A 15,204-nucleotide genomic window follows, 5' to 3' on the forward strand; every position below is an offset into this window, starting at 1 on the left:
AGATCAACACAAGACTCCCTCCGCGCAAGCTTCACATTACATTGAAACCAGCGTGATGTCTCCCCAAATCTGACTCGGAAAACAGAAAAATAAAGTACACTTCTGCTACACGGGTCTGAGCAAAGAATAGCAATGCCGCTCCATAAGAACAAAGAACTTGCTCACATGCTCTGTGTTTTCTCAAAGTCAAATCGTGTAGCAGTGGCATCTTGTGCTTTGGGCACTTTACAAGGTGGGAAAGTCACCCCCTGCAACCATAAAACTATTTCCAGTAGATTTACTGGCTGAGGAACACTAAAAGTGAATAATAAGACGGGAGAGCATGCAGCTGGTAAGAGAAATGCATTGTACCCATTAATAATGATGCCAACTCTGTGGAGAGAAGTTGGCCTAACGGCTAGAGCGGTCAACCTCGAATCTGGGGAACTGGGTTCGAGTCTAGGCAATGACGCTCAACATCCTGTGATTCTGGGTAAATCACTTAATCTCCCTGTGCCTAACAATAATGAAAGTGTCCTCATGTAATGCAACTGGTGCTATGTAAGGCGCTCTGATACCAGATTCGGGTCAAGTTCGAGATATATAAAACTCTGTAAAAAAAAACAGAACTAATTACTGTTTTACTTCCAGCGGGAGTGGTTTTATGACTCAATTAGACACAACTGAGTTAACGTGCAAATAAAAGGAAAAAAGTTTTGAGGTATCGAGTTATTTCAGATTGTGTCCTGATACAGAGTTTCGTCAAGGGACGTTATTTCCATACTTCCCTCTCCAATGCTGCTGAACACTTTCATTCAAAAGCAGTGGATAGCTGATATCGGTTGTAAATGTACTTTGGACAAAGTAGAGTAAGAAAACAATGCATGCAGCACTGTCGCCCTAGAAAACCTATTGTTGGTCACAAGTGTTTGGTGTCGGACAAATTAAGTTGGTGAAATATAGAAACTGTTTTTTTTTACACCCACAGTCAAACCAGCATAAATAATCATGTGCGGTAGGTATCATATAGTACTGAGCTTAAACGGACAGAGGATGAAGTACAGTAGCAATAGAAGAACTGCATGAAGGTCCTTGAGGGGCTCTTGGTGATGCATCTCAGGAGGGGCTCTGGATGATGCATCTCCGGAGGGGCTCTGGGTGATGAGTCTCCGGAGGGGCTCTGGGTGATGAGTCTCAGGAGGGGCTCTGGGTGAAGCGTCTCAGGAGGGGCTCTGGGTGAAGCGTCTCAGGAGGGGCTCTGGGTGATGTGTCTCAGGAGGGGCTCTGGGTGATGCGTCTCAGGAGGGGCTCTGGGTGATGCGTCTCAGGAGGGGCTCTGGGTGATGCGTCTCAGGAGGGGCTCTGGGTGATGCGTCTCAGGAGGGGCCCTGGGTGATGCGTCTCAGGAGGGGCTCTGGGTGATGCGTCTCAGGAGAGGCTCTGGGTGATGCGTCTCAGAAGGGGCTCTGGGTGATGCGTCTCAGGAGGGGCTCTGGGTGATGCGTCTCAGGAGGGGCTCTGGGTGATGCGTCTCAGGAGGGGCTCTGGGTGATGCGTCTCAGGAGCGGCTCTGGGTGATGTGTCTCAGGAGGTGCTATGGGCGATGCATCTCAGAAGGGGCTCTGGGAGATGCATCTCAAGAGAGGACTGGGTAATGAGTCTCAGTTGAACAGTGGGTTAGGCGCCTCAGGGAAGCATGGCCTAATATTCCATAGCAAGATCATTCTAAGGGATCATAGGGTGAAGTGAGAGCGATCACAGGTTGTTCTATTGCAGGCATGAGAAGCTCAGACCTTGCTGTTTAAGGCATTTTGGGACTTGTATTTTAATTTATAAATACAGCAGTACAATTATAAGTAGTCAAGAAAAAAATATTGGAACCAGATAAACTACTCACGCTTAATGCTTTGGAGACAATGAACTGGCTGGGGTTCGTTGATGCTATGCTACGCTAGATAGTGTTTAATGTGTGAAAGAATAAATGCCAGAGCAGAACGTTTTGCTCATAAGCAGCGGGCGCTACTGAATTTCGGCTTGGTGAATAACTAGGCTGCGTAGTCTTGATTTCACCTCATAGTCTTTGATCCACCACCCCACACACTCTGCTTATTTATCTTCTTCCTGCAGGTTCCCAGGGGCGTAGCTTGGTCAGTAAGATTAAGGGTTGTGTGAGCGTCAGATTTTCCAACAATCACACTGGCATAAAATGTCAAAATATATTATATGACAAGCAGGGCACATGGGAGGGACTAAAGGGACAGTGGAAAGGGAGATGAATGCAGATTGGTAGGCATACTAAGTGAGAGAAGACACTATTCCGTAAAATAATCAACATTTTTGAAAACTTTCAAAGCAGAGGAGAGAGCGTGTGTGCATTTTGTCTGTGTTTATGTACAAACTGGTGGTGAAATCCAACAGACACCTTGCTATGTTCGACTGAAATCACCTGTACCCAACTATTTACCAGAAAATAAATGTATTAGGAGGTGTAACACCCAAAACACCCCCCGAAGCAACGCCCCTGCAGCTTCCTTTTCATCCCTACTTTCCCCCCTTTGTCACTGATGTTCAGCCTTCTTTCTCATTTTTTTCTTTTGCGTTTTTCTCTCTCTTGCTCTGGGTCAAAGCCTGTGAGGAATTATAAATACTGATCAACATTTACCCCCTCTTATGTCAACATTGAGATGAGCCCAAATGGAACTAAAAATTGAAATACTACTATGCGAAAAGAGTCCAATTTTCTCAGAGGAAGATAAACCTATGCCCTGGACTATGTTGCTGCATTTATCATACACCGGACTATTGCAATGACCCACCTGGTAGGAAATCCACCTTTTTTCATGTTTATTGCACTTGGCGTCTGATTCTTTTTTAACTTCATTAGCAATGGGGGCCTGTTTACAAGACCGTAGTTACACAAGTTCTCCTAATAAAGGAGAAATTATTAAATATACAATTGCCAGTTTGGTAAATCAACTGTACATGTGTGCAAAGGGTTCTAGAATTGTGCAAAGTGCACTTACGAGTTGCAACATTTAAAGGAAAATGTTCCCACTTGTAATTAAAAATATATAAGATATAATGTAACAGGCAAACACATTTGTAAACTAATGTGCAAACTACAGTTAATCCAATATGAAAAGGGTGCTAGAAATGGGGGTTTCTAGTTGGCAGTTGCTTGCACCCTGTCCAAGTAGGGGCCCTTACTCTAGTCAGGGTAAGAGAAATACACAGCTAAAATAACCCCTGCTCACCCCCTTGGTAGATTGGCTCGAGCAGTCAGACTAATCTCAGAGGCAATGTGTAAAGCATGTGTACTTACACACACAGTAACACAGTGAAAACACTACAAAATGACACTACATCAGTTTAGACAAATAACTAATATTTACCTGAATAAAACAAGACCAAAACAACAAAAATCAAACCTACACAAGCAAAGATGTCACTTTTAGAAAGTTCAAGCAGTTCAGTTCATAGAAAACGATGGCTGTATCACTGTTTAGTGCAACGTTCCTTGGATGCGCCAAAATCAAAAGACAAAAACAGGCACAGGGGAGATGAGGCGCAGAAAACAAAGTGATGCGTCGATTCCTTACTCTCAGGGGACGTGATGCGTTGATTCCTTACTGCCAGAGGAGTTGATGCGTCTATTCCGTGCTGCGGTGCAGAGGAGGTAATCTGTTGATTCCTTGCGATCAAAGATGATGATCTGTCGATTCCCTTCTGCGAGGGATGGTGAGGAGGATTTCGGACACGTGGCCTCTGTTCCTTTTCGCTGGGCAACATCGATGCAGACTTGGCGCATGTCTCGATGCACGGAAAATCCAGGTGTGCTGGGGTCAATGCAGCAGCGAAACAGGCGCTGCTTCGATTCTCCCAGCCAGGAGCAAGTAAGGCGTTGAATCTTCAGCTGCACAGCAGGGCCTGCGTTGGAGTCGGAGCGGGTGCCTCGGCGTTGGAGACACGGTGCTCGGGCCTCGGCTATCTTGGAGCCACACAACAGGTGCTGCTTCGTTTCCTTGGCCGCACCGCGGCAATGCTTTGGTTTTTCAACCGCACGGCAAGCTTGCAGCAGGAAAAACAGGCGTTGAAGACGAAGGGGTGGATTTTCTACTTTTCTTGCAGCAGAAGCCACCTTCAGGGATCCAGAACTGGAATTGGCACCACTTGGCAGGTCAGAACTCCCAGCAGAGGAGTTCAGGGGCTGCAGATGAAGTTTTTGATGGCTTGAGATTTCTTAAAAGTAAGCAAGCACACACAAGCTCTTTGAGAACCTTGGCAAGCAGGATACAGAAAGCGGAGTCCAGTCCTTTCACTGCCCCAGACAGAAGCAGAAAGCAGTAGGCCAGCACAACATAGCAACAAGCAGAGTGGCAGTTACCCTCCTACAGCTTCTCCAGTTCTTCTGCTTGGCAGAATCTACTCTTAGTACAGAAGTGTTCTGGTGTTATGGTGCCTTAGCTCCAGTACTTATACCAGTTTCTGCCTTTGATTTCAAAGGAAAGTCTGTGTAATGGACAAGACCCTGCCTTTCCATGAACTGGCTTCAGACACACTACAGGGTGTGCAGATAGGTTTGTGAGAGGACAGGCACAGCCCTATTGAGGTGTTAGTTACAAGACCTTCCACCACTCTAGCTTACAGAGAACCATCGGCCTGGTGATGGGTCTTCAGGATATGCAGGGCACACTTCAGCTCCCTTTGTGTGACTGTCTAGAGTGAATGCACAAATAGCCTGTTAGAAATGGGGTCTCTAGTTGGTTGGCAGAGGAAGGTACCTTTGTCCAAGTAAGAACCCTTCTTCCTAGTCAGGGTAAGGGAGTTACACTCCTAAACTAACCCCGGCTCACCCCTTGGTAGCTTGGCACGAGCAGTCAGGCTTATCTCAGAGGCAGTGTGTAAAGCATTGTGCATAAGCAACCGTAATACAGTGAAAACACTACAAATGGACACCACACCAGTTTAGAAAAATATCCAATATTTTTATATATCAAAAACAAGATACAAATGACAAAACTCCAACACACAGTACTTAAAAATATGCACTTTGCAAGAATAACTTTAAAAATTCAGTTCCTTGAAGTCGGTAGCTCTGTCTGGAGCTACAGCAATACAGAAAATGACAGAATCCAACAGTCCCTGCTGACTGCACTGGAGCGGATCAGCGATAGGGTCGACAGACTCAAACAATCCCATTTTCGTTGCGGCCGGACATGGCAATCGTTGCGGTGCGAAGCATAACAGTGCGCAGTGCGGTGTTCTCAGGTCGCGGTGCAGGCAGCGGCTCGGTGACGGTTGTCGAGCTGCTTTTGTGAGACCGGGGATGCGATGTGAAGTGAGGCGGTGCTCGATGCGGTGCTGACAGATAACAGTGCAGACGAGAGCCAGTTGAAGAGCAGTGACGGCGGCGGTGAGACAACAGTGGTGAGGTGAAGCGTGGCGGTACGACTGAGGTGCCAGAGGTCGCAGTGCAAGCAGTGGCTCAGTGGAGACAGTCATCGTCATCGGTGAGACAAGGGTTGCGGTGCGAGATGCGTTGGTGCCCTCTGCAGTGCCTTCAGGATACAGAGCCGTTGATGGAGTCGGCTACTTTCCCCCCTCTGAAGCAACTGAAACCCACGGTTCAAGAGACTTTGCCCAGAGGTGAGTGAAGTCTTTGCTGTCTCTGAGACTTCGTGAACAGGAGGGAAGCTCAGTTCCAAGCCCTTGGAGATACTCAGCAAAAAGTTAGAGAAAGTTCAGTCCTTTCACTGCCCAAGCAGCAACTGCAGGCCAACCCAACAAAGCGACAACACATCAAAGGGGCAGTACTCCTCCTGGCAGCTCTTCTTCTTGGCAGGTTCCTTGATTCCAGCGAGTTCTAAAGTTCTGGGGTCTGGGCTCCAATATTTATACTTTGTTCTCTTGTGGCAGAGAGTGTCTGTGCTCAGCTAAAAAACAGTTCTGTCCTCTCTGGCCCAGCTTCCCGGTAGGAGGTGGGTGGGGACAGCATTGTCCAAGGCACACCAGGCCCATTCAGGTGCAAGGAAATGCAGTCCAGGTCTATTGAGCCCAGTACTGACTCATCCAGGAAAGGCAGGACACACCTCGACCCCCCAGTGGCTGTCTGAACAGAATGAACATCCCCAGCCCCAGTCACAGTCACTCCAAAGCCAGATAGTCACTCCAAAGCCAGATATTCAATCCACAAACCCAGCAGAGGCACACAGGATGGCTAAGCAAGAAACTACCTAATTTCTAAAAGTGGTATTTTCAAACACAGAAAATAAAAATCATCTTTACTAAAAGGTGAATTTTTACACACTGAGTCCAGGCATACTAAACTCCTTTTTCCTATTTGCTACAAAAGAAAGTTATACTTATAAGATGTAAACTCCCATTCTATCCTATGGAACAGATAGCCTTTCCATAGTGAAAACTGAAATACACTATAATTCACTACCAGGACATGTCACGCACACATGTAAATGTCCTACCTTTAACTTACACAGCACCCTGCACACAGGGGTACCTTGGGCCTACCTTAGGGGTTACTTATATGTAGGAAAAGGGAAGATTAGGGCCTGGCAAAAATGTGCACTTGCCAGGTCGAAATGGCAGTTACAAACTACGTGCAGACACTGCAGTGGCAGTTCTGAGAACCTTTTCAGGGCTGCATGTCTGGGTGGCACAATCCAGTTCTGCAGGCCCACTAGCAGCACTTGATTTACAGGCCCTTGCACACTCAGTGTACTTTACTAGGGACTTACTAATAAATCAAATATGCCAATTATAGACACACCAATCCATAACATAATTTACAACAGGAGCACTTGCACTTGAATACTGAACAGCAGTGAGAAAGTGCACAGAGACATTAAACGAGCAAAACAGAGTCAAAACCGGGGAGGTCAGAAAGCAAAAAGACAGGGGAAACAAGCTAAAAGATACCAGGTCTAACACAGCCCAATTGTCACACTGCCCGAGACGTGGATTCCACAGGCAGGCAGAGGCAATATAATAGTAATGCAAAAAAAGCCCACTCTCTAAAAGTGGCATTTTAAAACACCCAATTTAAAAACTAACTTCACTAAAAGACGTATTTTTAAATTGAGAGTTCAAGGACCCCAAACTCCAAATTTCTATCTCTTCCCAATTTAAAGTTACACTTGTAAGGTGTGGCACAGTGGCCAGGGCAGCTGACTCAGGAGCCCCGAGCTCACGGTTCGATCGCCGGCGGCAACTTAGCTCAGCATCATGTGTCTCATGGCAATAGCTCCCTTAATCTTCCCGATGCCCCCCCAGCGCCTTGAGACCCTTAGGGATGAGTAGCTTGTGCTTTACAAATACCGGATTTATTTATTTAAGAGGTTACAAGGTAGCTTCAATGATAACCTATGGGAGAGATAGTCCTTTCAATAGTGAAAAACGGAACTGGTGATATTTCAGTATCAGGAGAATTAAAACACACCAATATATGTCATACCTTTCACATACAATGCACCCTGTCAATGGGGCTACCTTGGGTCTACCTTAGGGGTGCCTTACATGTAGTTAAAGGGAAGGTTTGGGCCTGGCAATTGGGTGCACTTGTCAGGTCGACATGACAGTTCAAAACTATATTCACAGACATTGCAGTGGCAGGTCTGAGACAAGGTTGAAAGGCTACTCATGTGAATGGCACAATCAGTGCTGCTGGCCCACAAGCAACATTTGATTTACAGGCCCTGGGCACACACAGTGCCCTTTACTAGGGACCTGCTAGTAAATCAAATATGCCAATCATGGCTAAATCAATCACCATTACAATTCAGACAGACATCATATGCACTTTAGCACTTTAGCACTGATCAGCAGTGGTGAAGTGCCCAGAGTCCTAAAGCCAACAAAAAAAAGGTCAGAAAAAAAGGAGAAAAAAAAGCAGAAAGTTTGGGGATAACCTCGGGAAAAGGGACAGGTTCAACTAGTGAAAAATAAATAAACAGATGGTAATTACCTTTTATAACTTTGAATTATTAACTATAGTCTGCCTAAAGCCCAACTGTAAGGTTTACAAGAGGCCACTCACATTTCTGGCTGATTTCCAATCATTCCCACCTAATCCTTCCTTCAAGTGAAAGCCAGAAGCTGCAATTCAAAGGGAGCCTACAATTGAGCAAAGGAAGAGAGGGAAAACGAAAACCAGGGCCTTCAGATCACACCAACCTCTTGAACAGGTCACTAAGCATAGCCTTTCTTTGAACAAGGGAGCCATCCCCGGACAGTAGACGTCAAAAGCCATACACAGCTTGGTGAAGATTGGGTTTGGGGTTGAGACTTTTTTTGATCTTTGGTAGTAATGAATAGGGCTAGCCTGGGTGAAGTTTGGTGATGAAGCTAAATGAGCACAAGTGGGGAAAATGTAAATAATTTTCGGTTTCTGTGGTGTAAGGGGCTATGGAGCAGGTTTCACCTGAAAAAAAATATCTAGGCCATACACCAAATGTAACCGCTGTCCAAAACAGGAGGAGAATCCTAGGAATGTAAATGATTCTCTTAGAGGTCATTAACAATAGCGGACTAGCTTCATCTTTGAAAATGCCCACTCTTTACCCCTCTCTCAACAGAGAGTTGACAAGAATATAAGACAGAAACATGCTGATGCACTGGCGATTTTCTGACTACAAAAAGAGGCTTGTGGAGAGATTTGTCTCCAGGTCTTTCTTGAGTCTCTAGAACTGGGAAGATAATCCTAGGACTCACAGTGCAAGCCTACTTGTGATCTGAAAGGATGCAATGTCCAGGTCTAGCTAGTGAAACTTACTGGTCCTTGTGGAACAGCCCTCTTCTGACTGGAGAGCCATGGTGGTCCTAAAACAGTGTCCTGTCTGGAAGAAAACCACTGGACTAGTTGCAACTGAGCATGGGGAGTGCTGGGGGTCCTAGCAGTGAATGAAGTGCTGCAGAGAATTCCCATTTAGTCATCAGAGCCTGGCACTTTGCTGTGGACCAAAACTGGGGTTTCTGGCTACATAAACCTGCTAATAAGCATGTGAACGCTTTTGGAGCTAAGAAATGGAAATTAGAAGATTGGAATGTTGAGAGCTCCACAGAAGACAATGAAATTGGTTCGGGCTTATAATGGCTGGTATAAGCCTGGAGCTCCACCATTCCAATGCCTGTCTTCATGGTTTTCCCTTTTTAATTTATAACACGCTACCTTAGTGAGCGGAATGTTCTAATAGCCTTCTAGCCCTTCTGCTTCAGGTCATCCCAGTTATTAAAGGCCTTATCCCTTGTTATAGGCCAAAACCTGCAGCTCTGTCTATAACTCAGGTTCAGGGCCTTTAACAACTGGTATAACCTTCGGCAGTGGGCTATAAGGCTATGATACAGACCTTTTTTCAAAACCTGTGATTTAGAACAAATGTCATCTCTGGAGGACCTAGGCAAAGTGCCTACTGAAAAAATATGCTAGCTCAAGCCTGTGATCTGGTTTTTGTGCTATGATTGTACCTCTATTCATGCTGATCAAAAAAGACATGAGTGTGTTTCCTTTTGTGTCTGACTCTCTAGGTCCAACCTTTTGCCTATCAAAGCATTTTGCTTCCAACTGAAAACTTGAGACTTTACATCACAATGACAGCTTACAGTCCTTATCCTTTAAATTGCTCACAGGAGAGAATGTGGCGCAGCGCCCAAAGCTGCCGACTTGGGAGCGGGGGATACGGGCTCAAGTCTCGCCATTGGCACAACATCCTGTGATTTTGGGCAAATCACGTAATCTCCCCGTGCCCATGGACAGTGCCTGGAAACCTCCACTATATAAAGCTACAAACAAACACACAAACACAACCATAAAGCCAATCTGGTGGTCGGCTAGCATTATGTACACACATAGCAGCTTAACCTTCAGCTTCTTGGAAGATGTACCATAACAAAATAGCCACCAATCCACATTAGCTCTCTTCTTAGTCATCCCTCTGTAATGGCCCAAAAAGAACTGGCCTGCTTACTAGATACATTTGAGGTGTTAGTAATAAAATCATAAACAATTGAATAGTTTAACATAAAGACCTAGGATTCCATAGTGTTTAATGTATGCTGAAATTCATAAAACTCACCAATCTAAAGGCCCATGATGAATGAACTGAAGTGTGTGATGGACATATGTTCAATACAACATTAAATGACAGTGTGGTTATTAACATACAGTTAATGTGAAGAGACAGTTAACTTACAAATAAGGTTGGCTTTGGAATATATATATTTTCTTCATCTTGATGTTGCGGTAGCATTTTAATAGGCGATTTAGATTTTGATCTTGAGGTCAATTTTTTTCCATCACCCTGAGTAGCACCTGGCCCAGCAGAGCGTTTGGTATGCAAACTAAGAAGAACCTGCTTCATGACTGCTAATTCCTGTTGTGGAGAAAATTAACAAACATGACCAAGTTCTTTTGAACACACATTCTATATTATGAATCAAACATGTACACTTCGGGACCTATTACTCTATTATGTTTTGCCGTAGGTTGAAACACACAGATCAAGACAAAATATTGATGCACCAAAAATACCACATACAAACTTGTAAATAGAGCACAATGAAGAAAAATGCGTCTCTCAAGTACGGGTTTGAAAATTAAACTATTATAAAAACATTCTGTACCTTTTGGAGCGAACCTGCGCCCAGAAACCGAAACTAATTTTCTATGCAATTCATAGGCAGAGCAGTATGCTACCCACTCATCTAAATTGATAAATGCAATTCCTGCGTTTTACAAACTGTACGGTGGTTTTTGTTAATGACGTTTAAAACTGACAGGGAAAAATTCCATCATCCTATGATGATATCTAGCCAAGTGCATTTAAGTAATTACATAGAATTTCGGGAACATGGCGCAAAATGTAGTGTAATGCAAAACTGAAATTAGGCACTATATTTTAGCATGAACTGGATCCTTGAGTGGAACTTATTTTGTACAAAATAAGTCCAAAAAAGCAAGAACGCTGCAAACATTCTGGTTGTTCACACTGTTCCTGTGTGCGCATGCTACATTTTTGCAGTGAATGCGCTTTATACAACGTAGTGTAACAGTTTGACTTTCAGAATTTTGTGCAACGTGAGAGTATGCAAGATTACACCACTGTAACAGGAATTTCGCCGAGGCCTAGTATTCTCCTCGATTCTTTTTTGATTTTATATCTCTGGACTGTTCACCTCTGTAGTGGAATGAGGCCTTCTGTCCAGTTGATATCCCCTTCCATCTCCCTGTGCAACAGCTTAGGGTGACGGTGAATAGACACTTTAGGATAACAAGCGGTCACCTAAACGTGTCGACTATTAATAATTAGTACATTGTAAGTTATGTATAGTGATTCAGAGAACCCTTTTCAGGTATGTCTAACATTATATGTTTGTGGAATTTTACAATTCTAATTTTTCCACTCAGTCATTTATTTATTTTATTTATTTTATTGGATTTGTATTGCGCTCAGCTACCCTCAATGGGTTTCCCGGCGCCATGCATGGCTTAATGCTGTGTGAAGCTCAACATAAAACTGACAAACTTTCTATTAAACCGATCAGGACTGAATGAAATTAGCTTTTACAGTTTGATATATAAAAGATGTCAAAGTGAACTGATGAGATAACACCTTCCAGGGCGAAGAAATCCAATTAAATTGGGAAAATGATCTTGGACTGACTGTTTGCCACTGTATACCCTTCAAAGTACTTTTACATCCAAACTAGGAAATCATAAAGTGGAGATGGTCTGGGCTTGTCTGTCCTATCGGCTAGGTGTTACAGTTCAGCATTCGGCGTGGCATTTAAGCTGCTATAGACACTCGGGTTCTCTGCCTCCTTTTTTAGTGGCAGATCATGGGATTCCAGAAGATGAAGGGATTCCTTTAAGGTTTAGCTTAATTGAGAACACATTCTTATGCTTTGATGGAGAAGATCCAAGACAAGTTGGATGCTCTTATAAAAGAATGACTGTTTTCAAGAGCAAATCAAACCAAGTGGATGTCAGAGTAGCCACTGTTAGGGGGGAAGACTGATGCTGGGTCTAGTAGACGTTCTACCCCCACTGTAGGGCAGATGGGGGGCAAAGAGACATTCACACTAAAGAGATTAAAGAAAGGGTGTGTGCTACTAATGTACTATTCTGTGAACTAATAATGAAATACCTTTTTTAGATAATTCCCTCACTTAGGGACCATTAAAATAAATATTAGAACATTGGAATTTTGGGAGCTCCATTGAAAACAATGTAGAGCTCTGGACTTTTAACCTCAAAGATGCTATTAAACATTCCTCCCCAGTGCTGCGCTGTCCATTGGAACTAGTGCTGAATGGACGTCCAATGGTCGTGCGCAGCACTGGGGAGGTAGTGCTGCCGTCGGCCAATGCACCGAGGCAGCACTTAAGGGGCTAATATTCGGTAGAAGCCCGGAGCTCCAACATTCCAATGTTTGTTCACAGCAGTTGCTGTGAACAAAAGGCCTAAAGAAGCCCAAGAAAATTTCAATCCCCTCGGGCTCCGTGAGGCCTTTGGTTTACAAAGTCGAATATTCTGCCCTTTAGGGGCAGAATGTTCTAATACTCTTAGGGTCCTCCGTGGCTGGCTCTACCGGCGATTAAAGGACCACTCCTTTGTTAAAGGCCGAACCCCGGAGCGGGTCTTTAATGGCTGGTAGAGGCCGCTACGGTGGGCTCTAAGGCCATATTAGAACATTGCAACGTTGGGAACTCCATTAAAGACAATAGAGTGATCCGAGATTCTATTAGCGGGTAAAAGCTAGGAGCGCCAACATTCCAATGTTTATCATTCACAGTTGTTGTTGTGAACAAAGGCCTCATGGAGCCCAAAGGGATTTAAATCCCCTCTGCCTCACGGAGACCATTGTTTTATTTCTTAGAACATTCTGCCCTCTAGTGGCGGAATGTTTGAATAGCCTTATAGCCCGCCATAGCTGGGCTATACCGGCCATTAAAGGCCTGCTCCCTTTTTTTACGGCGGTTTATATAGCGCAAACATCACCTGAAGGTATCGGGTATCAAAACGCTTTACACAAGCACCAGTTGCGATACATGAGGACACATTCATTTTTGTTATTCATGGAGCGATTAAGTGATTTGCCCAGAATCACAGGATGTTGTGCTTCCTTGCGAAGACTGGAACCTGGCTCCCCAGATTTGAGGTTGATCGCCCTAACGGTTAGGTCAACTCGGGCCTTTAACGCTGGAGCAGGCCTTTAATGGCTGGTATAGCCCGCTACTGCAGGCTATCAGGGTATATTCCATTATACAAGAGGAGTACAATTGGTATTTAAGGTCTGTGCTCTCAAATGCTTGTCTGAGAAAATTAGTTCTATGGTGGTTCCACAGAACACCCCATATGAACCCAGCTTGTCTAATACAGAGCCTACTGCAGCCATTTTGCCCCGTCCAAAAGCCTTACTGCAGTCTTTTGACTGAGCACATCTCAATAGTATTAAATTGGGATGGATAATAATCTACATGTTGGATTCTAAATGCTTGGCAGGAAAAAAGCTCAACTTTCAATTATCTGTCGAGCATGCATAGTGCCAGAGCCTACAGTAACTCACAAAAGAGAAATATTTGAGGTTATGGCCAAAATTTGTTTTTTCACTCATGTTTCCCTAAGTTTTTCAACTTATCACCCTGCAAAAATTATATGGAGGACAAATATATTAGTGCCTTCAGGTTAAATTATTCTCTTGAACTAGAGAGGAGAATTCAAATTTTGCAGAACTCAGTTGTTAAATCATTTTTATCAGAGGAATTGCTAATGCACCAAGGCCTTTTGACATAGATCTTGGAGCTCCCAAAAAGCAGACTTCCGCAGGTCTGCCCAAACAATCGCCCTTCTACACACAACTGGAGAATAGAGGAAACCCTTTATCCACTTGCAGTTTGTGCAAAGTTTAGGGCATCAAACTGAAAACTTGGCTGTCTATGAACAATTTCTGAAGGGAACTCCAGACAACGGACTCATCAAGAAACTCTTCAAGAGCCTTGAAGGAGTTTGCAGGACCATTAGTATTGATTAGAGAGCTGAATGCTCTGTGGTGACAAAGAAAACGATGTCCCATCTTGCATCATAGCCCAGCAAACATACCATACCAGACAACATACAAGCTTAGTTGGAATGCTGGTGGTAAGTTAATTAGGAAATGAATGGGGGCCAAGTAAAAACTATCAAATGCTACATTGCACTAGTCCAATGAAGCCAAGCGAGAAGACCATCCCAGAACTATATATTCCTGCGACGAGAATTAAAAATAAAAAGAAAGTGAATTAAATGTAAAAAGGGTGCCTATACTCGTTCTGAATAAACTTGCGTGCTAGAAAGCACCCATAACCTTGCATTCACATTTTATGGGATAGGTATTTTTATTTACTTAAAATCTTTATTGCAAGAATTTAGCTACCAAGTTTTTTTCTACCTTGTTTTTTTATTTTTGTGACACGCAGTCAAAAAATAATAAAATAACCATAGCTCAGCTTGCCAGAGCACACCTATTGACTTTACAATGTTTGGTGATGTGTGACAGAGCTTCTTCCCAATCTTCGTCACTAATGTCCATTTTGCAATCTATGCTGCCTTTTGGCCATTACGGGTAATAACTTTGTAGCACAAAGCAAAAAATAGGCACTGGTATTCTCACTGCATAGTCTCCTTTTACTACAGTATGATGAACAATTGCAGCCTACATAAATCATACATTTTGCAGACCATAAAATAGGCATTATATATCCCTCCGACAAGCAAACAACCCATCTACTAGCCCTCTAGAACTAGTAAACACCATTGTTGAATACATACTCAATTGAGAAGCGTTGTGTGGGTTCTGTTGCTGTGTAGTGCAGCTAAGCAACGTATCATGACTGTACGAGTGCAAGTATTAGTGGCGGCTCCACCGCTAAGGCGGAGGAGCGTTGCCCCACTAGACAAAAAGGAGAAATAAAATGACAATAAAGTTATCGTTTTTGTCATTTCATGTTTCCGATTGCATGCAGCCAGTGGCCTGTGCCGTGTGGGGCGGAGCTGGACAGCACAAGGGGGAGGAGTGGTTTGCACTCCCAAAATGTGCATGAACTGTTTAGCCGGCCCTCTTGGGCCTACCAAACAGTTCATGCACACTTTGCAGGCTCCTACCAGGCTGCATTACACAGCCTGGTCAGAAACATGCACAGGTTCCCTGTTCCAGTCTGAGTGCCGATCAATGGCAC

The 15,204-nt window shown here is 44.1% G+C and overlaps 1 protein-coding gene across 1 annotated transcript in view; it reads right to left on the reverse strand.

Annotated features, from left to right (window-relative positions):
* PIBF1 (progesterone immunomodulatory binding factor 1) overlaps positions 1–15,204 on the reverse strand; it is a 797,165-nt gene that overhangs the window by 82,327 nt on the left and 699,634 nt on the right. The window contains exon 17 of the mRNA XM_086933412.1: positions 10,182–10,361. Coding sequence (XP_086789538.1) covers positions 10,182–10,361 — 180 coding nt within the window. The remainder of the gene's footprint in view (positions 1–10,181; positions 10,362–15,204) is intronic.

Source organism: Lissotriton vulgaris, chromosome 8, assembly GCF_964263255.1.
Source record: "Lissotriton vulgaris chromosome 8, aLisVul1.2, whole genome shotgun sequence".
Classification (NCBI taxonomy): Eukaryota; Metazoa; Chordata; class Amphibia; order Caudata; family Salamandridae; genus Lissotriton; species Lissotriton vulgaris.